The following is a 24,960-nucleotide window of genomic DNA, read 5'->3' on the forward strand; positions in this document are numbered from 1 at the left end:
CCAGTCTAATTTGTCTAACTGCATGCTCATTAGGAACATGATTACTTAAATTTTTCTGTTTTTCATACTAAATATTTAGAAAGTCTTCAAGTTTTGTTTATTTTTATTTTATTTTATTTTTTTAATATATGAAATTTATTGTCAAATTGGTTTCCATACAACACCCAGTGCTCATCCCAAAAGGTGCCCTCCTCAATACCCATCACCCACCCTCCCCTCCCTCCCACCCCCCATCAACCCTCAGTTTGTTCTCAGTTTTTAACAGTCTCTTATGCTTTGGCTTCAAGTTTTGTTTAAAGGTACTAAAGTTTTCTTTCTATTTTTCTCTCTGCTGTCAATTTGCATCTCATTACTTATCTTGTCAACTTGTAAACAAGGCTATTTTTGTAGTAATTTTCCAGTCAGATTGTGGGTTGAGCTAGAAGCACAACTTTAGATTTATTAACACCTTATTTTGGGGTACAAAGCGCTTTTGTACATCTTTACCTGGATTATTCATTTATTTATGCTTTCCTATTTTCTTTTGAGAGGAGAGAAAGCAAAAGTTATGCACCCAGAACTTTTTAGATTTCTTGCAGGGATCATTAAGCTCTAAGCAAGTCAAAAGCAATCATTCTCTCTCCATCACAAATTCAGGCTTATTTGTAGAACACTTGTACCATTCAAGCAAAACACAAAGTCTCTACCCTTTGCTCTAAAACCATTTAAAAACAATTTCAAATTTTATTCATTGTGTATATTTTGTCCTCTCTTATGGTAAATTTGTCTGTTGGAATTAGATATCCTTACATAGTGTGTTCAAGTGACAGCTCTTATGGCCTGTTAGTCTCTAATAGTATCCCAAGGGACAGAGAAAGTTTATAATTATAAATAGACTATTGTAGAAAGCTGTACCTTCCTTTTTGAGGAGGAAAGAAGGCTTTTAAAAAAATACACTAAAAGAACCAACAGCTTGGTTTTATAACATCAGCCACAGATGGATCAAATGTAATCCAAGTACAAAATCTCACTGGCTGATGCAGCTCCAGATTTCCAACATCTGCTCTTCACTCCGGTGGGCACGAAAATATTTTTATTTTTATTTGAATCAGAGTGGCACACAACATGAGAACAGCATAGAGGGTTTCACCAGTGGTAAGGCAGCAATGAAAGAAATGAGTACTATGGGGAGTAATATGAGCAACTTTCCAACTTACTAGTGAAACCAGTCATCAGTTTGACTAAATCAAGCTCTCAAGACCTAAAGGCAAAGAACGATGTATCTCAATGACAGGAGCTAACAGAATGCTTAAGACAAACGTAAAATACAATCAAATACACTGTCATATGTTACCTCATAAGGACCAGACAGACCATTAAAAACTGTATTACCAACATTGCTGCTGCCAAAAGAGAAATAGTGGTTGTGTACAAATCAGAACTAGCATGAAAACCAGACTTAACCAGGAAACAAAAAAACAAACAGTTATAAAAAAGAAATAGAATCAACTAAATTAAAACCCTATTTCCACAGAAGATTCACCCTAGCACTGGAAAAAGTTGTAACTCAAAGAACCGTTAAGTTACAGTTTACTTGGTTCTGGCTGGCGAATATTTACCCCTGGTAGATAAATACATAAAATCTTGGTAGAATCTGTAGAATTGTCAAAGAGATACTCAGAGACAAAGCACTTATTAAGGAAAAGTTTACTTTTAAGAAAATTTTGTAAGAAACTCCCAAGTATAAAAGGACTGGTTCACCAGATAAAAAATACAAGAGTTGGGGGCGGGCGCCAGAGTGGCTCAGTTGGTTAAGCGTCCCACTTTGGCTCAGGTCACGATCTCATGGTTCGTGATTTTGAGTACCACATTAGGCTCTGTGCTGACAGCTCAGAGCTTGAAGCCTGCTTTAGATTCTGTGTGTCTCTCTGTGCCCCTCCCCTGCTCACGCTCTGTCTCTCTCTCTAAAATAAATAAATAAAAATATTTTTTAAAATGTTAGGAACAACCCCACAAAATTATCAATACTATTAGCTTGTAGTTAGTCCGCTCATGATAGAAAAGAGCAATTTTCTCAAATGGCTGTCATAGCTACAAAGGTTATCACAAATCAACATTGTAAAAGTTGATAAAATTGTGTTTATGAGGGAGTCAATACTTATAAACAAAACTTAAGGATTCTTTTATTTTGGGACAGTGAACTAGACACAGTGACCCTGTTTTTGTTTCCTTGTTTTGTTTCTCTCAGGGTGCAAGTTGTTTTATTTTCTGATTATGATGTATACACACACTGACGCAGCAGAGCAATGTGTCAAGTTTTGCTTCAACACATGCTTCTTTTGGTCCTTGGTAGTTGAAAACCCGTTCACAAACAAATACTGAGGTAGTTAGTATAACTTAAAGGAAAAGAACTAACAATACAGTGGGAAAAGGCCAAGTTTAAGGGGGTAGTTTGGAGAGTAGGTTTTTTTAAAAAGAAATTGCCATATCTCTGTGGACAAAATAATAAAAACTTTGGATTAATGGGATTATAATACTAATGACTAAGACAAATCATAAAAATTTGATTTTGATTGAGGAAAAAGAGAGAAGGGGTAGAACAAAATTAAATTTGCCAACTCTTTCAGTGAGAAGTTGAGTCTGACTTTGTCAGACTCAAGGAAAAAATACAGGTAGAATTCCATACTTAAAGAATTTGTAAATACTAAGAGGATTGAGGTTCATTTAATCCATATCCCTTTGATGGGCCTCCTCTTCCAAACAGCCAGACACCTTGGTTTTTCCCAGACACTTGTTAGACCAGCTTTTCTCAGGATGGAAGCTGTGATTCATTAGGGGATCCTGACATTGATTAGTAGTGAATTGTGACCAGAAGTTTGTTTTTATTTTTTTAATTTTTTAAAAGTTTATTTAATTCAAGAGAGTGTGTGTGTGTGTGTGTGTGTGTGTGTGTGTGTGTGTGTGTGTGAACAGGGTAGGAGCAGAGAGAGAGGGGAGAGAGAATCCCAAGCAGGCTCTGCACCGTCAGAGCAGAGCCTGATGCAATGCTTGAACTCACTTACCATGAGATCATGACCTGAACTGAGACCAAGAGCCAGATGCTTAACCAACTGAGCAATCCAGATGCCCCCATTTTTTAATGAAATAGAGTAGAAAACATCAGAAATATATTATGTGTGGTACTTCTCAAGTAACTATTGAGACTTCTACTTTAGGTAGGATTTAGTAGAAAGACGAGGCTTCCACTGAAACAGATAAATTATGAAGTTACATGTGTAAAGTCATTGGAAAGCCATGGACACAACAAAGCCTAGATGAACTAAATTTCTAGAAAAGGAAGAGCTCTCATGAGTGAGCTGACAATCCCTGGATGTTTTATTCCTTAGATCATTTACCAATTCTGGTCATATTGACTCTGTTTTTGGCACAGAGACTCTACTGGGACAAAGAGAAGCCAGGTGAGTTTTTGAAGACCTTGGGTGTGAACATACCAGATTTGAATCTACAGAAGCTGGAAATATACCATGGATATTTGCTGAACGTTGGAGTATAAAAGAGCCTGGAGAACTGGCCCAGAAAAATCTTCAATTTTTTGGTGCTTAGGAGGTAAATTCCTTCTGGAAACAGGGACTGTGTCAGACATGACAGATCTCTCCCTCAAGTTTTTGCCAGATATTGAACTTGATGTTGTGGGGGACTAAGCTCAAAACCTTTGAAGGACAGAATGCCAGGGATGAAGAGAAAGAGAAAAGCCAGGCTATCAATCAAAAACCTCAGGAGGCCATACTCACAAAGGAAACTGGATTGGAAGGGCAGAGTTAACTCTGTCCACAATGATTAAGAGACAAAATCCCACCAGAGACAGAAAGCTAGCATGAAATACTTGGCTAGTTCTCCCTCTCAAGACATTTGCCAGATTTTGAAGCTGCATTGAAGTAGGAGGCTAATGAGCTAAATTAAAATTTCTAAAATCATAAACACTATGATTCTCCCATAGTGTTTAAGGGGTGAAGGAGAGAGACTTGCCAAGTTGTCAATCAGAAGTCCAGGTGAGCCACACCTGAAGAAAAAGGACAAAGAAGAGGCAAACAGTCTAACTAAAACCAGAATCCAGCCCCAATCTAATTCCATTCCTGATGGGATTAAGATGACTAGCCCTTCAAATTATGCATCTAACAGAATAAAGGGAGAAACTTTATGGGGGGGGGGGGCAGAATAACAACACTATCAGTCCCATTGGTTCTTTTATACACCAAACATAGCATATAATAAACTATAAGACTTGAGAAGATGTGGGAAAGTATGAGTGATGAGAGAAAAAGCAGGTAGTAAAAGCAGACCCATAGATGATCCAGGTGTTAGAATTAGCAGACAAGGACTTTAAAATAATTACTATGTACATATGTATATACATATCATGCACATATGCACACATACACAGTAAAAGAGGAAAAGGTGGGAAAATTGGATAAAGTGATGCATAATTTTGACAGATTGGAATCTATAAAAATATGCATTATAGAACTTAAAAATACAACAGCTAAAATTGAGAATTCACTGGGTAGTTTTAAGAGCTTAGACTGAGCAAAAAACAGTGAACTTTAAGACAGGAAAATAGAAAATATCTGAAAATGAGGTACAGAGACAAAAAGAATGGGATGAATTAAATGGAGTAAAAGAATATAGTGAAGTAATCAAATGTATGTTTAATTAGAGTCCTAGAAGGATAAGAATGAAAGAGAATGGATCAGAAGCAATATTTGAAGAGATAATAGTCATGAAAGTCCCCGAACTGATGACTCTTATCAGCCCAAACATTATAGCTCAGTGAACCCCAATACACAGGGAGGATATATACAAAGGAAGCCACAGTTAAAAACATTACAGCTGAAATGCTGAAAGACAAACATAAAATCTTCAAAGCAGCAAGAGAAAACAAGACACATTACTTTCTAAAAAAGGAACAATAAGACAGATGACTGATTTTCTGATTGAAATTATGGAAGCGAAAAAAGAATAGACATTTAAAATTCTACAAAAAAAAGTATCTATTGTATACCTAATTAAAATATCCTTTGGAAATCATGATAAAATAAATACTTAATTCAGACAAAAGCTGAGAGAATTCATCCGCAGCAGACCCGCACCATAAAAAATATTAAAGGTAGTTATTTTTAGATAAAGGAAAATTAACTCAAATGGAAACATGGGTCCTCAGGAAAAAAAAGAGCAGCGGAAAAGATAAATATGTGATTAAATTTTTTAAATTGAATTTCGAAGCAGCAAAAATAAAACGTGGAGTTTATATGCAGAAGTAAAAAAAAAAACAGTTGCATGAATTGTAGGAAAGAGGTAAATGGACATAAACCATTGTAAGGTTTTTATTCTTTGGCAGTGGTTAAAAAAAAATACTAGTTTAAGGTAGGCTGTAACAAGCCAAGGATACGTATTGTAATCTAAAGGAATGATTATCAAAGTATAAGTATTATCAAAGTAGCAGTATAAAGCAATATAAACATCATCTGGGAATTTTTTAGAAGTAAAAATTCCTCCCCCAGACCTACTAAATTATAAACTTCAGAGGTGGGGCCCAGAAATTGTATGTTTGAAGAGTCCTCTAGGTGTTTCTGATGCACACTAAAGTCTCAGAACCATTGCCCTGGGTAATAACCAAAAGAAAACAAACAAGTATAATTAAAAACCTAATAGAAGAGAGAAAACAATAATAAAAAACTTGAATAATCCAAAGTAATGAAGGAAAAAAGGAATAAAGGAAGAGAGAATATATAGGACAAATAGAAAAATAAAATGAATAAAATACATAGTAAGATTGTGAACTTAGACCCAACTATAATAGTACTCACATTAAATGTAAATGAATTAAATGCTTCTATTAAAAAGATTTTCAGATTTGACTCAAGAGACAAAAAGGCACAGGTAATTTGGAAGGATTAAAAAGATATACCATGTAGGGGTTCCTGGGTGGCTCAGTAGGTTAAACATTGCACTCTTAATTTTGGCTGGTGAGATCCAGCCCCACATGAGGGTCTGCACCGACAGAGTGGAGCCTGCTTGGGATTCTCTCTCTCCTCCATCCACGCTCTTTCTCAAAATAAATAAACAAATATATATGTGTGTGTGTGTGTGTGTGTATATATATATATATATATATATATATATATATATATATATATAAAATATATACCATGTAAACACTACCCACCCAAAATGTTCTGTGATTGTATTACTAAGACATAAATTTGACTTTAAGGAGTATTACTAAAGGGCGCCTGGGTGGCTCAGTCAATTGAGTGTTGGACATCAGTTCAGGTCATGATCTCATGGTTTGTGGGTTCAAGCCCCCCATTGGGCTCTGTGCTGACAGCTTAGAGATGTCAGATTTGGTGTCTGCTTCTCTCTCTGTCCCTCCCCCACTCGCACTCTGTCTCTCAAAAATGAATTAAAAAGTTAAAAATTTTACAAAAAAATATTACTAAAGTTGAAGAAAGATGTCATAATGACAAAAGTTTCATTCAATAAAAAAAAAAAACCTTACAATCCTACTAGCAGCCAATAATAACTTCAGATACGTAAAACCAAAATATCAGAACTAAATGGAGAAATACACAAAAACCAGTCATTGCCAAAGATTTTAATGTACATATCTCAATATCTCATTAAAAGTCAGACAAAAAAATCAGTAAAGATATAAGAGATTTAAACAACATTATGAAACAACTCAATCTGACTGATCTATGTAGAGCACCACTCCCAACAACAGAATATATATTCAAAAGTACATGACACATTTACCAAAATAGACCATATGTTAGCAGAAAGCAAGTTCAAAATATTTTCAAAAATTGAAATCATGCAGACTATGTTCTTAGGCCACAATGGAATCACATTGAAAACTGAAGCCAAAAACTGGAACCAATTCTAAATGATTTACATGTCAATGAAGAATTCTCAGTGGAAATTAGAAAATATTAAAATGAGTGGGGCGCCTGGGTGGCTCAGTCGGTTGGGCATCCGACTTCAGCTCAGGTCGCGATCTCGCGGTCCGTGAGTTCGGGCCCCGCGTCGGGCTCTGGGCTGATGGCTCAGAGCCTGGAGCCTGCTTCCAATTCTGTGTCTCCCTCTCTCTCTGCCCCTCCCCCGTTCATGCTCTGTCTCTCTGTCTCAAAAATAAATAAACGTTAAAAAAAAGTTAAAAAAAAAAAAGAAAATATTAAAATGAGAAACAATGAAAGCACATCTAAAATGGTGATGTAACTAAAGCAATGCTTGGAAGGAAATTTATAGTTTAAATGCATGCATTTAGGAGATAGGTTAAAAATTATTGGTCTAAAACTTTAATCTCAAGAGCTTAAATCCAAGATACTAAAAAGAATGTATAATAAATGATTAGGAATAAAAAACATGTAAATAATAAATGAATAATAATTCAATATAATTGGTATTATTGAATTAATTGGTATAGTAAATGAATGTAAATAATATATGAATCATAATAAATGAGCAGAAATCAGTGAAAGATAAAGCAGACATAAACAGACATTTAGAATAAAATAAAACTTGGGGCACCTGGGTGGCTCAGTTGTTGGTTGTCCGACTTCGGCTTGGGTCATGATCTCATGGTTTGTGAGTTCAAGCCCCACGTGGGGCACTGTGCTGACAGCTCAGAGCCTGGAGCCTGCTTCAGATTCTGTCTCCTTCTCTCTCTCTGCCCCTCCCCCGCTTGTGCTCTCTCTCTCTCTCTCTCTCAAAAACAAACAAACATTTAAAAAAGAAGAAGAAGAGTAGGGAAGCCTGCATGGCTCAGTCGGTTAAGCGTCTGACTTAGGCTCAGGTAATGGTCTCACAGCTCATTGGGGCCCCGCGTGGGGCTCTGTGTTGACAGCTCAAAGCCTAGAGCCTGCTTCAGATTCTGTGTCTCCCTCTCTCTCTGCTCCTCCTCCACTCGTGCTCTGTCTCTCTCTGTCTCAAAAATAAACATTAAAAAAAAAATTTTTTTTAAGAATTGTTAGAATAAAATAAAACTAAATATGGCTCACTTAGTAAAATTATTAGATCTCTAATAAGACTGATCAAGATAAAATAACAAGTACAGAAATTATCAATAGTAGGAATGTAAAAGGAGACAACACTATATATCCTACAGATAATAAACTAGTAAAAAGATTCAAAGGGCATTAAGAAAGTGAAAAGACCCACAGAACAGGAGAAAATATTTGCAAATAATGTACCTGATAAAATATGTATCTAGAATATATAAAGAACTCTTGTAACTCATTAGTAAAAAAACCAAAAAGCTCAATTAGAAGAATGGCAAAGTGGGGTACCTGGGTGGTTCAGTCAGTTAAGCATCCAACTTCAGCTCAGGTGATGATCTCATGGTTCGTGGGTTCAAGCCCTGCATTGAGTGCTGTGCTGACAGCTCAGAGCCTGGAGCCTGCTTCAGATTCTGTGTGTCCCTCTCTCTCTGCCCCTCCCTCACCTGCACTCTGTCTCTCTCTCTCTCAAAAATAAAATAAATAAATAAGTAAAGATGTGCAAAGAATCTGAATAGTCATTTCCCCAAAGAGGATAAACAAGTGACCGACCAGCACATGTAAAGATACTCAGCATCATTGACATTAGGGAAATGGGAATCAAAACCACAATGAGATACCATTTCACATCCACTAGGATGATTAAAATAAAAAAGATAATAACAAGTGTTAACAAAGATGTGGAGAAATTGGAACCCTCACACACTGCTGGTGAGAATGTAAAATGGTGCAGCTGCTTTAAAAGACAGTCTGGCAAAACTTTTACATGAACGTTCGTAAGAGCATTATTCATAATAGCCAAAAACTAGAAACAACCCCAATCTCCTTCAAATGATGAACTAATAAACAAAAGGTGGTATAGCCATGCAATGGAATATTATTCAGCCATAAAAATGAATGATATATCTGTATGTTAACTAACTGGATACATGCCAAAACAGAGATGAACCTTGAAAACATTATGTGAAATAAAAGAAGCCAGTCACAAAAGACCACATATTGGATGATCCCATTTATATAAAATTGCCAGGATGGGCAAATCTATAGAGATAGACAGTAGATTAGTGGTTGCCTATTGCTAGGGGTAGGGTGACTCAGAAAAATGGGGAGAAACTACTAATGGATATGGGGTTTCTTTGGGGCGATGAAAATGTTCTGAGATGGATTGTGGTGGTGGTTATGCAATACTGTGAATACACTAAAAATCATTGAATTGTACATTCTAAGTGGTTTAATTGTATGGTGTGTTAATTATATCTTTAAAAAGCTATTCAAAATATGAAAGGATATTATGAATGAACAAACTTATGCCAAAAAAATTATCTACTTAGATGAAATGTTCTTTTAAAAATTTATTAAAATAAACACAAAAAGGAATACAAAATATGAATAATCATAATCTGTTAAAGATATTGAATCTGTAGGGTTGCCTAGGTGGCTCAGTTGGTTGAGCGTTCAACTTTGGCTCAGGTCATGATCTCACAGTCTGTGGGTTCGAGCCCCGTGTTGGGCTCTGTGCTGACAGCTCAGAGCCTGGAGCCTCCTTCAGATTCTGTGTCTCACTATCTCTCTGCCCCTGCCCCTCTCTCTCATTCTCTCTCTCTCTCTCTCTCTCTCTCTCTCTCTAAGACAAATAAACATCAAAAAAAAAAAAAAGAGAGAGATTGAATCTGTATTTTAAAAACCTCCCATAGAGAAAATTTCAGGCTGAGATGTTTCATAGGTGAATTATTCCAAACATTTAAGGAAGAAATAATACCAATCTTACTTTGATAGATGGGCTTAATCCATTTACATTTATTATAATTATTGATACATTTGAACTTATCTCTACCATACTTTTTTTCTTTTTTCTCTCTTTTCCTGATTTCTGTTGGATTTATTAAACTCATTCCTACCTCCCACCTCTACTTGTTTGAGAGGGTCTGTGTTGCATTTTTATTCTTTTAGTAGTCAGTCACCTTGAAGTTTTTGGTATTTTCCTGAAGAGTCTAGTTACTCAGTATTTCTCTTCTAAACATGCCTTCTTTAAGTCTATCAAAGCCCACCTTAACCACCCATTGAACACCCACAAACACTGCTCAAGCTAATCTTACTATCTTTGTCTGACAGCTTAGATTTTACCACTTTTTAAAAAATTTTTATTTATTTTTGAGAGAGAGACACACACACACAGAGTGTGAGCAGGGGAGGGACAGAGAAAGGGAGACACAGAATCAGAAGCAGGCGCCAGGTTCTGAGCTGTCATTGCAGAGCCTGATGCGGGGTTGAACTCAACAAACCACGAGATCGTGACCTGAGCCAAAGTTGGATGCTTAACTGAGCCACCCAGGTGCCCCTAGATTTTACCATTTTTAAGCAGGTTTTTTATTTGTTACAATCAATAATTAATTAAATTTACTTATTTTTTAAAAAGCTTTTGAATAATTTTGAGACTCTCTTTGTGGGAACTTTAAAAGAGGGCCCAGTGCCTGCCTGATACAGAACAGGTAGGTACTCACTAATGGAATCCACCCTATCCCGCCTTCCAATACACAGAGCTGTTTGTCTCTTTGGCACTAGATGTGTGCGCTCAACAGGCATGGATTCCTCTGGGTTGGATCCATCTCATGGATAGTTGTCAAAGACTGACCTCTCCTGATGTTAATTTTGTGAATACTTTACTTCACTGTGCAGTGAGCTAAACGATGCAGGATTAAATGTTCTCATTTCTGAGCTGCGAAGTGTTGAAGCTGATCAGGAAATGAAGGCAGAATGTCCATCCTTTGGAAGAAGAATCAGCCAGCCTGTGTTGCTGCCACTCTTGGCTGCTGATTGGAATGCAGCTGTTAAGGCAGCTGTTTCACTGTTTGCCCAACTTGAAAGGACACTGCCAAGTGGCAAATATTTTTCATAACAACATTTTACTTTTGCTAGGAACAACAATGCATTTTTTTGAGCTCCAGCAGTGCGCCAAACATGACAGATTTATTACCCAGCAGGTTCACAACCTAGACTGAGCATGCATGCTCATTTCCATTCCTAATATTTATAAAAAGAATAAATAAGCCCCAAAGGAAGCCTCTACACAAAACATCTCTACAGCTTAATTATTTGTTGGAATGACAGCAGATTAACTTGTGAAAATGAAATATCTCTGAAAGAAAAAATGAAAATCTAGAAATGTCAAAGCAAAAAGGGAAGGGTTAAGTATTTTAAACCTCTCTAATGTGACCCAAGAATTAGTTTATCCCACATATCCAGGACAGTAGCAGCAGTAGCACAGGAAACACATCATCTTCTGAATCCCCTACAAATCGTGGGTTCCACTCTGGGTCATGCAGTTAATTTGTGTTGTAATGAGAATTACTAAGTTCTTAGTAAATAACTGTGTTGTATTTGACAGGCTGTGAACTGGATGGGGTAGGGCTGAGGCATTATCAATTATTTTATTTAATGGTAAAAGCAGTAGGCCAAAAGTAAGCATTCAAAGCTAAGAAAGCGCATTTAAATGCATAACTATGATTTTCTTGCAAATCCCAAAGTGCAAAGATCATGATCATATTAGGTTGCTTTCCATCCTCAATATATTCTCCCTAGTCAGAAGTCCATGGCTTCAAAAAAGGCTTATGAAGAAATGCTCTAGGCATGTAGAAGGATCCTGTACCCACCTATTGTTTGTTCCAGTTGAAGTGATACTAGAAGTCAACCTTAACCACATTAACCACCATTAATAACATTTAGTGTGTAATTCCCACAAGCCTTTATGAAGACTGCAGAGGTTGGGCCAGAGGGAGGCATTCTTGTTTTAATAAACCACCATCATCAGAGCTCGAGTAGGGATGTTTCTGAAGGTGAACTGGGCTGAACATAGTCAATGGAGGTTCTGATTTCTGTTTTCTCTACTATTTACTAAATGGTAGTTAAATCATAAATGACAACAGTCTAGTCAGCCTGTTTCCTCAAATTGCAAAAGCATACATTATCACAAAGTTGGCATGACTTCTTGAAGAAAGAGGGACAAAGTTTCATACACTGGATAAAGGTTACCAAGGGAGTCAGTCAGCCACACAAACTTTGTACTCTTGTTTTTCAGGATATGGTAAAACAGTAAATGCAAATCATGGATGAAATTTATAAGATCGCTTCCACAGAAAGGATCCAGCAGTTAGAAAAAGAACTGGCTTTGCAACTGACTGAACTAAAGTCTGAGATAGAAGAACAGGAGACTCATCAAGCTTACAGGTAAATAGTAGTAGTGAGAAGGCATGGTCTTCAGGGGCTTCAGCTCCCACTTTCACCCCATAGTCTCTATCAGCTCCCTCTTATTGTTTATATAGACAATTGGCATTATCTCAAGCTCAGATTTTACGGCTGGCCATGAGTTTTTCCTGTATTCTAGTATTGCTAAGACATTTAGAGGCAATATCCTACCAAGGAAAATAGAAAAGTGCTCACAAATACCATTGTTTTAAAGTTCCAAATCCTATGGGGCGCCTGGGTGGCTCAGTTGGTTGAGCGTCCGACTTCAGCTCAGGTCATGATCTCATGCTCCGTGAGTTCAAGCCCCGTGTCAGGCTCTGTGCTGACAGCTCAGAGCCTGGAGCCCACTTCAGATTCTGTATCTCTCCCTCTCTCTGCCCCTCCCCTGCTCATGCTCTGTCTCTATCTCAAAAATTAAAAAAAATAAAAAAACAAAAATTTAAAGTTCCAGATGTTATTATACAAATCATGCTAAGTGCAAAGAGGTCTCATTTTTTCCAAAAATAATTGAATTTGACCTTGATTTTGATGAGGCATATAAAAACTGAAATAATGCTAGATATTCGGTAATGAATTCTGCAAATGGTATTTTATTAGGAGCTTTTCTATAGGTAAATGCATCCAATGATAGCAATCTCTTTTGAAGAAACAAGGTAAAAAGATCAGCCCCTAAGTGGCAAGTCTCATGGGCTAAGGATCTTCAAATCCCTCTCTTTCTATTATTGCTACAATTGGTCAAGAGGAACAATATGAGGTCCCTGTTAGGTTGAATAGCCAAGTAAACACAATGTGGATGGTGAGGGTTGGGGAAAGAAGATCAGGGAAAGAAGCAGTAAATACATGCATTACTACCTCATTCCAAAGATGATTCTGAAGAACTAGTATTTAGTGTGTTTTATAATTTGTATTTGAAGCCACTGGTTGTAGGAAGCAGATCAAAGATTGTATGATGAAGCAAAAAGGTAATGGAACCACGCAAGTCATTATTTCTCTCAAGTTTGGTTTCTTTCTGTGAAGAATGAGGTTACAAATCTGTACCTTGCCTATATTATAAGGATCAAGTGAGGTAATGCATGTTAAAGCACTTTGAAAACTAGAAGACACTGTACAAAGATCAAGTGTCAGTATTGTTACAGCTTCAGTGTCTCAGGGTCAAACAAGTGTCTCCTCTTTGTACATTGTGTTAGAAAGTCTTCCTGAAGTCTCTTTTATTTTTTAGAATAGAGTGATGGGAAATCTCTGGACACTTGTATTTCTCTACTCCCCCCAAACCACTTATCACTGCACCTGGAAGAATCTACTTATTAATTCGATCAATACTGAGCACCTTCTATTTGCCAGGTGTTGTGCTAGGTTCTGGAGTCCAAGGAAAATGGAAAATGTACACTTCAAATAATCACTTTAGTATTCTCATTATCCACTAGATTCAAAAATTTATTAAGAATTGTAGTATAGTGGTGCCTTGGTAATTTTTCTTTTTTTTTTTTTTTCTGGTTTTCTTTTATCAGTTTACCCCCAAACCCAGGTCTTTGTAGTGGTTAAATGTCTCATAAGTGCTTGGCTGAGTGAATAGGTGAATGACTGTATGCTGAATAAACAATACTAGATTGAACACATGGGTGGATTTTTATGGGTTCAGGTACACACCACTCTTTTAAGTCATTCATAGACACTTGGAGGTGAACTGAGATGAAAAACATGATTTGAATAAGAGAAGGTTTAGGCAGCTAAGCCCAGGACACTGCTCAATCTTCCAGCATGCCAAAAAAATCAGAAGACAAGAGGGCAGGAAAGGGATGACTGCCTTTCCCTGACTGCCTGTTCCCTTTCTAGTTGATTACTGGTTCTCCACCTCCATGAGGTTGCAGCCCGGATTCAGGCACCCAGTAATCACAGAAACTACAGCTTTGATTTATTAGTGCTTTTACTCTTTAGGCTTTTTCAGAGCTTGCCTCATTTTTTTCATCAAAGCCAAGATATGAGGAGATAGGGAGGCATTATCTCCAACTTCAGTTGGGAATTCAGCACAAATGGCTCAGTGAGTTGCTTAGACTCATGCAGCTGAGGGACCTCCTGTCTGGTCTTTTCACAGGACCACTGCCTATAGTGGGGGTAGAGGGCCTGCTGACAAGGATACAAACTAACAGTCTGTTTTCATCTTTCCTTAAAACTTACCCATGGGGACTAATAGGGTCATATGAACAACATTAACCTGAATTTCATTGCCTACAGTCCCTCTCAAATCTCTAGGTGGTTTCTCACATGTGTTTCACAGCTACCTGCTGTGGCTTCCTTGCCAATGTCTGCAAAGTTTTATCTTGAGAAAGTGATGTCTATACTAGGGTTGCTGTACTCTGATGTTCCCAAAGCTGCCAAGCCTTGGAGTGTATCTTACCCCCAATGGGGAGAGCTCCCTTCTTCCTTTCACAGGGTCCCCCTTCATTACTGGGCCCCACGGCTGTGCTACTTGTGCCTTCTCATGTCAGAGCCCATGGTGCAAACAACTCCTTCGTGACTAGGTTCAGACAGTACAACTCAGTTAAAATAATTTTCAAAGTATTTCATGTTTAATAAATTAGCAAGAACACAACAATAAAAACATCTTGTTTAAACTGATACTGGTTTTGTGTAGGGTGAAAGAGATGTCTGATAAGCATAGTACTCGTTAGAAATGAGGTTAATGGAGGAAATATGTGTGTGGGGGGGAATCTTAATCATTGTGCTTCTTCCGGTACTCTGGAATTGAAAATAGAGAGGTAAATCAAGGAGAGTAGGAAAAACCATGTTAGAGTGAAGGAAAGGAAAATTGGCCCATGGAAAGGCTTAGCAAACATGAGGTAGACACAAGAGAGATTCAGACTAAGACAGAAGCACATGGTCTTTACATGCTCTCAATAATCCAGTATAATATGACATAGTTATTTAGAAATGAGCAGTTCTGAAGAGTAATCAGGGCCTATCTATAATTTGGTTTATTACAGTTTCTATAATTACAGCTTCTATTGCATAAATCTTTCTGCAGCTCTATTCGAATGCCCAAGGACATTTCTTACTTTCGAAGAGAAAGGGAATTGGCTCTAAAGAAAACTTTACAGGTGAGTAGGAGAGTGTAATTGTAATACACAATTGTATTGTAATACAACAATACACTGGATTTTGCTAACTTTTTGAAACATTTAGCAAGAAAACTTTATTTTCATCAAACACCAGCTGATGTTGTTGACAGTGTTATGAGAGCAAAACAGCCCAATGCTCACTGCTAGATCAGAGTTAGCCACTACTTCTTTGGAGATACCTATTTTTTGTGATGTTTTGAAATTTTACAGTTTCTTGATTCGTGCTATTACAATTCGTTATTTGGAAACCGAGGTATAACAGTATAACATGTTGTGTAAAAACTATCAGAAATTGAATATCATTTGCTGTCGTAAACAATGGTAATTTTTCTTCCTTATTTCTTTGTTTGCCTGTTCTGCTGCCTGGGGTTCAGGTGGCTGAGTCAAAGCCCCTTGTTGTTCAAGCAGATGTCATGCAGAGGGAGCTAGAGAGCTGCCTAAGAAGAGAGTACACTCCTGAAAATTTACCTTTGCTTCTGTTGCAGGTAAGTAAGAGTCATATTGCAATTTGAAAAACAGATCTGGAAATTAATAGAAATTTAGTTATACTCACTAAACTATTGACTAAGTTTCTATCAATTACTCCCTGTGCTGGTATTATGAAGCAATACAATACTAAGAAAGTCTCAGCCCTCAAAAACCTGTTGACTTAGCTAGGGAATATATTTCTGAAAATGTATTTTAAGAAAATAACTCAAAATATGGTAGAAAACATTTTCCATAAAGATTATTATTGCAACATTACAATAAAAGTGAAAAAATCAGAATTGCCTAAATATCAAACAATAGGAGAGTTAAGAAAAATAGCATAATACTGGATAGAATATTGTTCTACCATTAAACATTTTTTAGCATAAGAAACTATTCTGTTATTATGTAATATTTGTTGACAAAAACTAAAGTGTGTGTGTGTCATAATAACGGTCATATAATATATAGAAAAAACACTTGAAGGACATAGACCAAAATGTTAGCAATCACTATCTTTGGATGGCAGAACAATGAATCTCTTCTTTTTACTTTTATATATTTTCTAAATTTCTTATAATAAGCATGTATTGCTTTGGTTTTTAAAACTCTTTGTTCTTTACTCTTATGAGTTATATTCTCACTCTGCATGCAAATTAGTTCATTAGCAACTAGCAATTAATGAATAAATTAATCACAAAGAAATAAAAGATGTTGAGATTCTATTTGCCACCTAAACTTTTGTCATTACCGTCATCTAAGATTCACTTTCCTATCATTCTGGCACTCTTCATTCTTTTGTGTATATCTGTGATTGTCAGCGGAGAGAAGGGGAGACTGGAGATGGTGGACATCTGGCAGCGTCTAGAGACATTTTGTCACAATTTGGGAGAGGAATGGATTCCTACTGGCATCTAGTGGGTAGAGGCCAGGGATGCTGCTACATATTTTACTATGCACAGAATAGCCACACCACAAAGAGTTATCCAGTCCCAAATGTCAATAGTGCTGGGTTTAAGAAACCTTGGTGTAGCCTAAGCTTCCATATGATATAATTTATCTTCTGCCTAGAGAACAGACTTTAGGGGCGCCTGGGTGGCTCAGTCAGTTAAGCTTCTGACTTCAGCTCAGGTCATGATCTCACAGTTTGTGGGTTCAAGCCCCATGTTGGGTTCTGTACTGACAGCTCAGAGTCTGGAGCCTGCTTTGGATTCTGTGTCTTTCTCTGTCCCTCCCCTGCTTGTGTTTGCTTTCTCTCAAAAATAAATAAATAAACTTAAAAAAAAAAAAAAAAAGAACAGACTTTAACATGTCTTGTACTGCCGATCGGCCATGAATAAATTCTCTGTCTTTGCTTTTTTTTTGCAAAAAGTCTTCATTTTGCCTTCATTTTAGAAAAGTATTTGTGTTGAATGTAAAATTCTAGGTTGATAGTTTTCTCCTTTGTCACTTTAAAGATGTTGCTCCACTGTCTTCTGGCATAGATAGTTTTCATTTCCTAACACAATGTGTCCTTTTGTTCTATGGGTGCTTTTAAGATTTTCTCTTAGGGGTGTCTAGGTGGCACAGTACATTGGGCATCCAACTTCGGCTCAGGTCACGATCTTGCTGTTCTCAAGTTCAAACCCTTCATCGGGCTCTGTGCTGACAGCTCAGAGCCTGGAGCCTGTTTCAGATTCCATGTCTCCCTCTCTCTCTCTGCCCCTTCCCTGCTTGTGCTTGCTCTCTCTCTCAAAAATAAACATTAAAAAATTTTTTAATTAAAAAAAAAGATTTTCTCTAATGGTTTTAAGCTATTTGACTGTGGTATTCCTTGATGAGTTTTTCTTTATGTTTCTCTTGCTAGGAGTTGGTTGACCTACTTGGATTGTGATTTTTATCATTTTCATCAGTTTTTGAAAGTTTTCAAATATTATTTCTTTAAATATATTTTCCATCTCCTTCCTTCCTTCTGGGACTCTGATTAGACATTTGTTCAATCACTTTGTATCATTCTGTAAGTCAACGAAACTCTGTTAATTTATTCTCAGTCTTTTTTTTCCCTCAGTGCTTCATTTTGTATAGTTTCTATTGCTATATCTTCAAGTTCACTAATCTTTTCTTCTGCACTAAGCTGCTGTTAATCATATCCAATGAATTTTTCATTTCATATATTGTAGTTTTCTTTTGTACTTCTATTTGATTTTTTTGGTGTTTTTCATTTCTCTCCTTATTATGTTCACATTTTCCTTTTAATCATTTTTATAAAAAAATGATTATTTATATTTGAAAGAGAGAGATAGAATGTGAGCAGGGGAGGGGCAGAGAGAGAGGGAGACACAGAATCCAAAGCAGGCTCCAGGCTCTGAGCTGTCAGCATAGAGCCCGACACGGTGCTTAAACCCATGAACCATGAGATCGTGACCTGAGCCACAGTTGGATGCTTAACTGACTGAGCCACCCAGGTGCCCCTTCCTTTCAGTCCTTGAACATGCTGTGCATATTAGTATATTAGCTCTTTTAAAGTTCTTATTCGCTAATTTCATCACTGGTGCCATTTCTGGGTCTGATTCTCTTCATTAATTTTTCTCCTGCTTTTGGGTCACATTTTCCTGCTTCTTTGCATGTCTAGTAATTTTTTTTGACACTGGACATTTCAATCTTACATTTTTGTATGCTGATTTTTTTTAATTTACATCCAAGTTAGTTAGCATATAGTGTAATAATGATTTCAGTAGATTCCAGAAATCCATTCCCTATGTATAACACCTAGTGCTCATCCCAACAAGTGTCTTTCTTACTGCCCCTTATGCTTTTAGCCCACCCCTCTCACCCACAACCCCTCCAGCAATGAATGCTGGTTTTTTAAATTCCTTTTAAAGAGTATTGGAGTTTATTCTGACAGGCATTTAAGTTGTAGATCAGCTTCATACTTTCAAGGCTTGGTATCAAGCTAGATCAAGTTTAGACTAACTTTCACTCAGGATCATTTATCCTTATTACTAAAGTGTGACTCTTCTGGTGTCTCCACTGAACGTGTCAGGTGGCAATGAGGACTCTTCCCTTTAACTGGAACTTGAACATTTCTTGTCCCTGTATGAACTGTGAGAACTATTCAGTTTATACTTCCCTAGTCAGTTATTCTTTGCATGGCCTCATGGAGTTTCACCCTCTGTATGCATAGTTTAATAGTCAGCAAAAAGCTCAAAGAGATCTCCATGCAGATTTCTGGAGCCCTTTCTCTGCACAACATCCCTCTCTCCAGTACTCTGCCCTGCAAATTCCAGCTGACTCAGCCTCTGAAGCTTCAATTTCTCTCTCCTTAACTCAGAGAGACTGCCGTGCTCTGTTTGGGATTTCCTCTCTTATTCTGTTGTTCAGAAACTGCCTTCTTCAGGCAGAAAACCAAGGTGATTGTAGGGCTCATAGCATTTGTGTCCTTCAAGGACCACAGTCCTGCATTGTGTGTTGTTTTATGTCAGAAAATAGTTGTCCTGTTTATTTTGTCCTATTTTCTAGTTATTTATGATGGAAGGATGAGTCTGTTCCTACCTGTTCCATCATGGCCAGTATTATATTTATTATCATAAATAAAACATTAAAAATGGTTGGTTTATTTGATTATTTTTAAGTATAAATAAAATTTCTGGTCTAAGATTAAAAGCCATAATCTTACCTATAATGTGCTTTGTATTTTTAGACTTATAACTTCAGTTTTTAGGAAATTTTCAGTGTAGCCTTAGACAATTGTACAGGCTTTTATGTCACTGCTAAAATTGTTGACTAAATGATAAAGTACCATCTATTAGATTGGCAACATATCATATAGATTTAGAAATAACTACTTGCTTCATTTAAAGTTTAATGGTGTCTTGAGCCAGGTTTCTTAATTTTATGATCTTCATGTAGGAAAAATCCATCATTCTGAAGCAACCAGAGAGTGATTTCCTATTGTTAGTGTTCTTAAGACTTCAGTCTTTCGACTATAATTGTATTCTAAGTGTTAATTTTTATCATTGTTTTTGTTAAAGTATTATACAGAGAGAATTACCCAGCTGGCCCAGAGTAAATATTTACACATGCTTAGATGGAAGAGGTTTTGCCAGCACAGTAAGATTATGGAGCAACTTTATCCTCTTTACAAGGTAGGAATCTCAAGAACAGAACCGATGGGCTTTTTTTTTTTTTTTTTTTTTTTTTTTTTTTTTAGAGAAAGAGTGGTGTGGGGGACACAGAGAGAGAGACAGAGAGAGAGAAAGAGAGAGAGAATATTTTAAGCAGGCTCCACACTCAGCACAGAGCTTGACACAGGGCTTTATCTCACAACTGTAAGATCATGACTCAAGCCAAAATCAAGGGTCAGATGCTTAACCATCTGAGCCACCCAGGTACCCCTCTTTTTTATAATGAAACAAAATGATCAATAAGCTTGTCAATACACATTATTAAGTATGGTCATCATACCTGTACATTAGATCTCTAGACTCATTCATCTTGCACAACTGCCAATCTGTACCCTTTGACCAATATTTCTCCACTCTGTAGTCCCTGGTAACCACTGTTCTACTCTCTGCTTCTATGAGTTCAACTTTTTAAAAAAACTCATCATGTAATCATACAGTATTTGTCTTTCTCTGTCTCAGTTATTTCACTTAGCATAACATCCTCCAAGTCCATTCCTAACGTCAGTCACAGGTGTTAGGATTTCCTTCTTTCTCATTACTGAATAATATTCCATTGTGTGTAATATACCACATCTTCTTTATTCATTCATCCATAAGCAGACTCTTAGACTGTTTCTGTATCTTGGCTATTGAGAATAATGTTTCAGTGGCCATGGGAATACAGATATCTCTTTGAGATACTGATTTTGTTTTATTTAGATATGTCCCCAGAAGTGGGATTGTTAGATTATATGGTATTTCTATTTTTAATTTTTTGAGGAATCTCCATACTGTTTTTCAACAGTGTAGCTTTTCAGTTTTTTTAAGTCATGGCTAAAGATGGTAAAGGAACTAATGGATGCACCTATTTACCTGTTCTGCCTGTGGCAGAAGATAATGGCAACTATTTTTAAGGATGAGATTTAAAGGAACTTTTGTATGATAGAAAATGCATTTTTCTAAGCCATACAGAGAAAGACAGATACCATATGGTTTCACTCTTATGTGGATCTTGAGAAACTTAACAGAATCCCATGGGGGAGGGGAAGGAAAAAAAAAAAAAGAGGTTAGAGTGGGAGAGAGCCAAAGCATAAGAGACTGTTAAAAACTGAGAACAAACTGAGGGTTGATGGGGGGTGGGAGGGAGGGAAGGGTGGGTGATGGGTATTGAGGAGGGCACCTTTTGGGATGAGCACAGGGTGTTGTATGGAAACCAATTTGACAATAAATTTCATATATTAAAAAAAAAAAAGAAAATGCATTTTTCTTCATGGATTTGGCCTCCTTGCTATAGATAAAAAGCTAAGAAGCCCCCTATAGTTACCAAACATCCATATGCACTGACTCTTTGCTTCTCTCTCTCCTAAGAATATGACTGCTGCCCTTGTCAGTCAAATTCAGAATGTGAAAGAATTTTGATATTCTAGGAGCCTCTTATTTGGCCCCCAAACAGCATTAGCCTATGCTTGGAAGCAAATGACACAAGAGAACAGCTTGCAAATAATCGTGTTCTGACTCTGCCTTCCTCTTAAACAGAAACAAGTTGCCTACATTATGCAGGAATACAATGATGCCCTTCAGAGAGCTGAAAGATTGTCTGTTGCACGAGAAAACTTCCTTCTGGGAAAAAACAATCCTTCTAACTTAGTGACACAAGAAGACCTGACTATTTACACAAAGTGGATTGTGTGTCACCTACACTCGCTCAGGACTGTTCACCACTACCTATGGGTATGTGAAACATAGTTATATGATAATATAGTGCCCTCCCATGATGGTCAGCATTGTTTTTTCACACCTGTCACCTACTTTTGGATTGTCACTGCTTCTGTGTTCTCCTTGCCCTACGAATGACAGGAAGATAGTCATTAGCTTTTTTCTTTGAAACCTTTGAAAATGTTTTTTTTTTGAAAACTTGCTCTAATGAAACCACTCCATTAATTTAGTTTTTTCAAACATGTGTCTGCTGTATTATTTCATATTCACTCTGCAAGTTCTTGTTCTCATCATCTTGTTCAGAATATATGATGTCCCATTTAGATCTGCTTTTTCATTCAGCAGTATCTAATAAGGGTCTAATACATGCCAGGTACATGTCCAGGGCCATGAAACAACAATATGAGCTTTGCTGAAAAAAGTAACTGGGTCCCAGGATGGAAGGGAAATGAGCAAGGAAATATTCAACTGAAATACCATGTGGTAAGAAAGAATAGGATGGAATAGAAAAGAACAGAATAAGTATAATCACAGAGTAAATAGAGTCACCAATGAGAGGCTGTAACCCAGGCTAGAGGCATCAGAAAGGAGTGATGTGATCATATGTCTATTTTAGGAAGATTATTATTTTGCTACCTAAATCTTTTCCTACTCGTCTATGGCTCATCTCAGTGATACTACCATCCACTGAATTACCCAAACCAGAAAACTGGCCATCATCCTAACTTCAGTCCTTCCCTAGTTGGTCACTATGGTGTCTACCTGTGAGTCCTCTCTCCCCAGTCACATGACATAATAACACTGTGCTCATAAGTCTTTGTCCCCCCATTAAACTGTGAACTCTTTGAGGTTGGTCTATGTCTTATTCTTTTTTTAAAAAAAATTTTTTTAACGTTTATTTACTTTTGAGACAGAGAGAGACAGAGCATGAATGGGGGAGGGTCAGAGAGAGAGGGAGACACAGAATCTGAAACAGGCTCCAGGCTCTGAGCTGTCAGCACAGAGCCCGACGCGGGGCTAAACTCACGGACCATGAGATCATGACCTGAGCCGAAGTCAAGATGCTTAACCAACTGAGCCACCCAGGTGCCCCAAGTCCATGTCTTATTCTTGTTGGTATCCCTAATACTTCACACAGTGTCTTGTCCATAATGGATGCTTGATCAATGTAGACCCACTTAGAGGTTCAGGTTGCTTAGTGTTGGTGACCACAACAAGTCTCCCAGATCCAGATTTAGCACCCCATGTTTGAGCACGTTACTAAGACCCGCCTCTATCTCCTCCTCCTCTATCAAAGCAAAGGGCTGCTCCTGAACCTAAGTCTGGAAGCTTCTGTGAGAATTGAGTTGACATGTGGCCTCTTGGTTGTGCCCTTCTATAGTCCCTCCAGTATTTGCCCATCTCCAAAGTGCTGAGTGTAGCTATTGATGAATTTCCTGAGGCTTGTCAGGAGAATGAAAATGTATGTGTTGATGACATCGACCCTAATATCCAGAGTTCTGGATCTCTAGACCCTGTGGATACCAGCATTTCAGGTAAGAAATCAGTCTTCTCTCTCCTTGGGTAATGTGGAGAAAGAAGATTGTGGTTTTGCACATGTGTTGTTTTATGGCATTGATCTTGCTTGACATTTTTCTATAAGCCAAGAAGTTATATCTTCTTAATAAACAAGTATTAATTTAATATTTTATGATGGAAAAAATAAGAAAAATACTTTTCTTAGACATTATTATCTCCCTCTTTATAACTGGCAAATAAAGAGAGAGGGAGAAAAGCAATGAACTTGAAGTTGAGAGTACTAGGTTCCAGATATATTTCTGTAGTGGCCTCACTGTGGGCCTGTTTAGGTCATTTCATCTCTTTGGGCTTCAATTTATTCATCTCCAAAATACACCTTTCAGATTAAGTGAAACCTAAGGTCTCTTTCAGTTTTACTATTACATGTTTAAAAAATAATTTCCTTATCTGAATCAATTTAATGGTCCTCCTGCCCTTACCTTGTGTTATAGATAACTAAGAAACCTAATCAGGTTTCTACTCTGAGTGGCATATTTGCTTGGGATATGTACAGGGTGACACAGGAGCACCTGAAGTGGCAGCTATCTTAGTTGTAGGGAATCAGAGAAGGCGTCTCAGAGGAAGGCCGTCTGAACTGGGTCCTTAACAATGAGCAGGAGTGAGCCAGGCAAAAGGAGATAAAAGCTCTCACTTTCTTCTAATTTGTTGGTTAATGTATAAATCATAATCTTTGTATACCACAAAGGACTATAGTTAGTTCTCCCACTAAGTCATTCTTCAAAGGGTCTGTTGGGTTTCTCCTACAGGCTGTGTGAAGGTGAGTGGTCCTTGCTACCTCCCCCAGAAAGCCAGCATCAAGGGTTTGTCAGATAGGCATGGCCCAGGATGGCCTGGCCTGTAAATTGTGCCAGAGAAGCTTGGGCAAAGAGCAGAATGGGCCTCCCTGTGAACAGAGAAGCTCCTGCCTTCAGTTATCTCGCAGAACACTCCATTTTCCCTCCCTGATTAGTGTTTACTGGTCTTAGTGTTCTTGGTTTTGGTTTTTTTATTTTGTTTTGTTTTGTTTTGTTTTGCTTTGTTTTAGGGCTGACAAGAACAGAAGCTGCTTTCTCCCTGCCCCAACACATGACTGAAAGAGAAGGACTGAAACCCCAGCTGAGGCTCCTGCTCTCCCATTTTAATATCCCATATGACGTGGAAGAGCTAAGGGATGCTACTAAGGAAATGGAACTCTTTAACCTGGTACTTGATGGACTCTTTCTTAATACAAAGATAGGTGTTCATGAAAGAAAACACTACTGTTTGCCACAAAGTTGGATATTTATGCTGCCTCAATTGTTTCTAGAGTGATAAAATTTAATTCTAATAGGTGAGATTTAGATTAGCACTTGAACTTCCCCTCTGTAAGAGTACTGGGCCTCTTGAATATACAACACAGAGGGATCACAGGATTTATTTTTCTGTAGAATTTAAAGAAAGAGTAGTTTATAGTCCATAGTAGATGGTATAAAAGTAGCCAAGACTTGGAAGATTTGCATAATGGAGTTGTCTAGTGTCTTGAGCCCTTCGATTCTCGGAATGTGTTGTAGTAGCTCTCCTATTGGCAAAAATTCTTTAAATTCAATAGAGTTTTATATTATGTAGTGATTTTTTAAAGTCATGCAGTCTGCTGAACTATAACAGTGTTGCACTTCCTTTAAAAAAAAAAACTCGTATTAATAGAAA

At 37.4% G+C, this 24,960-nt stretch overlaps 2 protein-coding genes across 7 annotated transcripts in view; both read left to right on the top strand.

Annotated features, from left to right (window-relative positions):
- The first annotated feature begins 3,137 nt into the window (after positions 1-3,137).
- Positions 3,138-24,455, top strand: LOC115514977 (putative uncharacterized protein C6orf183). The gene is made up of 9 exons (XM_032593346.1): positions 3,138-3,585; positions 12,109-12,257; positions 15,298-15,370; positions 15,766-15,876; positions 19,870-19,983; positions 21,538-21,732; positions 23,099-23,252; positions 24,320-24,395; positions 24,437-24,455. The coding sequence occupies exons 2-9, from the start codon at positions 12,127-12,129 to the stop codon at positions 24,453-24,455; spliced, it is 873 nt and encodes a 290-aa protein (XP_032449237.1). The 5' UTR covers positions 3,138-3,585; positions 12,109-12,126.
- LOC115514263 overlaps positions 24,402-24,960 on the top strand; it is a 143,273-nt gene continuing 142,714 nt past the window's right edge. For all 6 annotated transcript variants that reach the window (XM_030316098.1, XM_030316097.1, XM_030316099.1 and 3 more), the window contains exon 1: positions 24,402-24,477. In XM_030316098.1, coding sequence (XP_030171958.1) covers positions 24,460-24,477 — 18 coding nt within the window. In that variant the 5' untranslated portion in view covers positions 24,402-24,459. The remainder of the gene's footprint in view (positions 24,478-24,960) is intronic.

This window comes from Lynx canadensis, chromosome B2 (genome assembly GCF_007474595.2).
Source record: "Lynx canadensis isolate LIC74 chromosome B2, mLynCan4.pri.v2, whole genome shotgun sequence".
NCBI lineage: Eukaryota > Metazoa > Chordata > Mammalia > Carnivora > Felidae > Lynx > Lynx canadensis.

Coding starts and splice junctions, on each gene's coding strand:
- LOC115514977 (XM_032593346.1), top strand. CDS start 12,127: ATGCAAATCATGGATGAAATTTATAAGATCGCTTCCACAGAAAGGATC. Junction 15,371..15,765: donor CTCTAAAGAAAACTTTACAG/GTGAGTAGGAGA, acceptor CCTGGGGTTCAG/GTGGCTGAGTCAAAGCCCCT. Junction 19,984..21,537: donor AACTTTATCCTCTTTACAAG/GTAGGAATCTCA, acceptor CCTCTTAAACAG/AAACAAGTTGCCTACATTAT.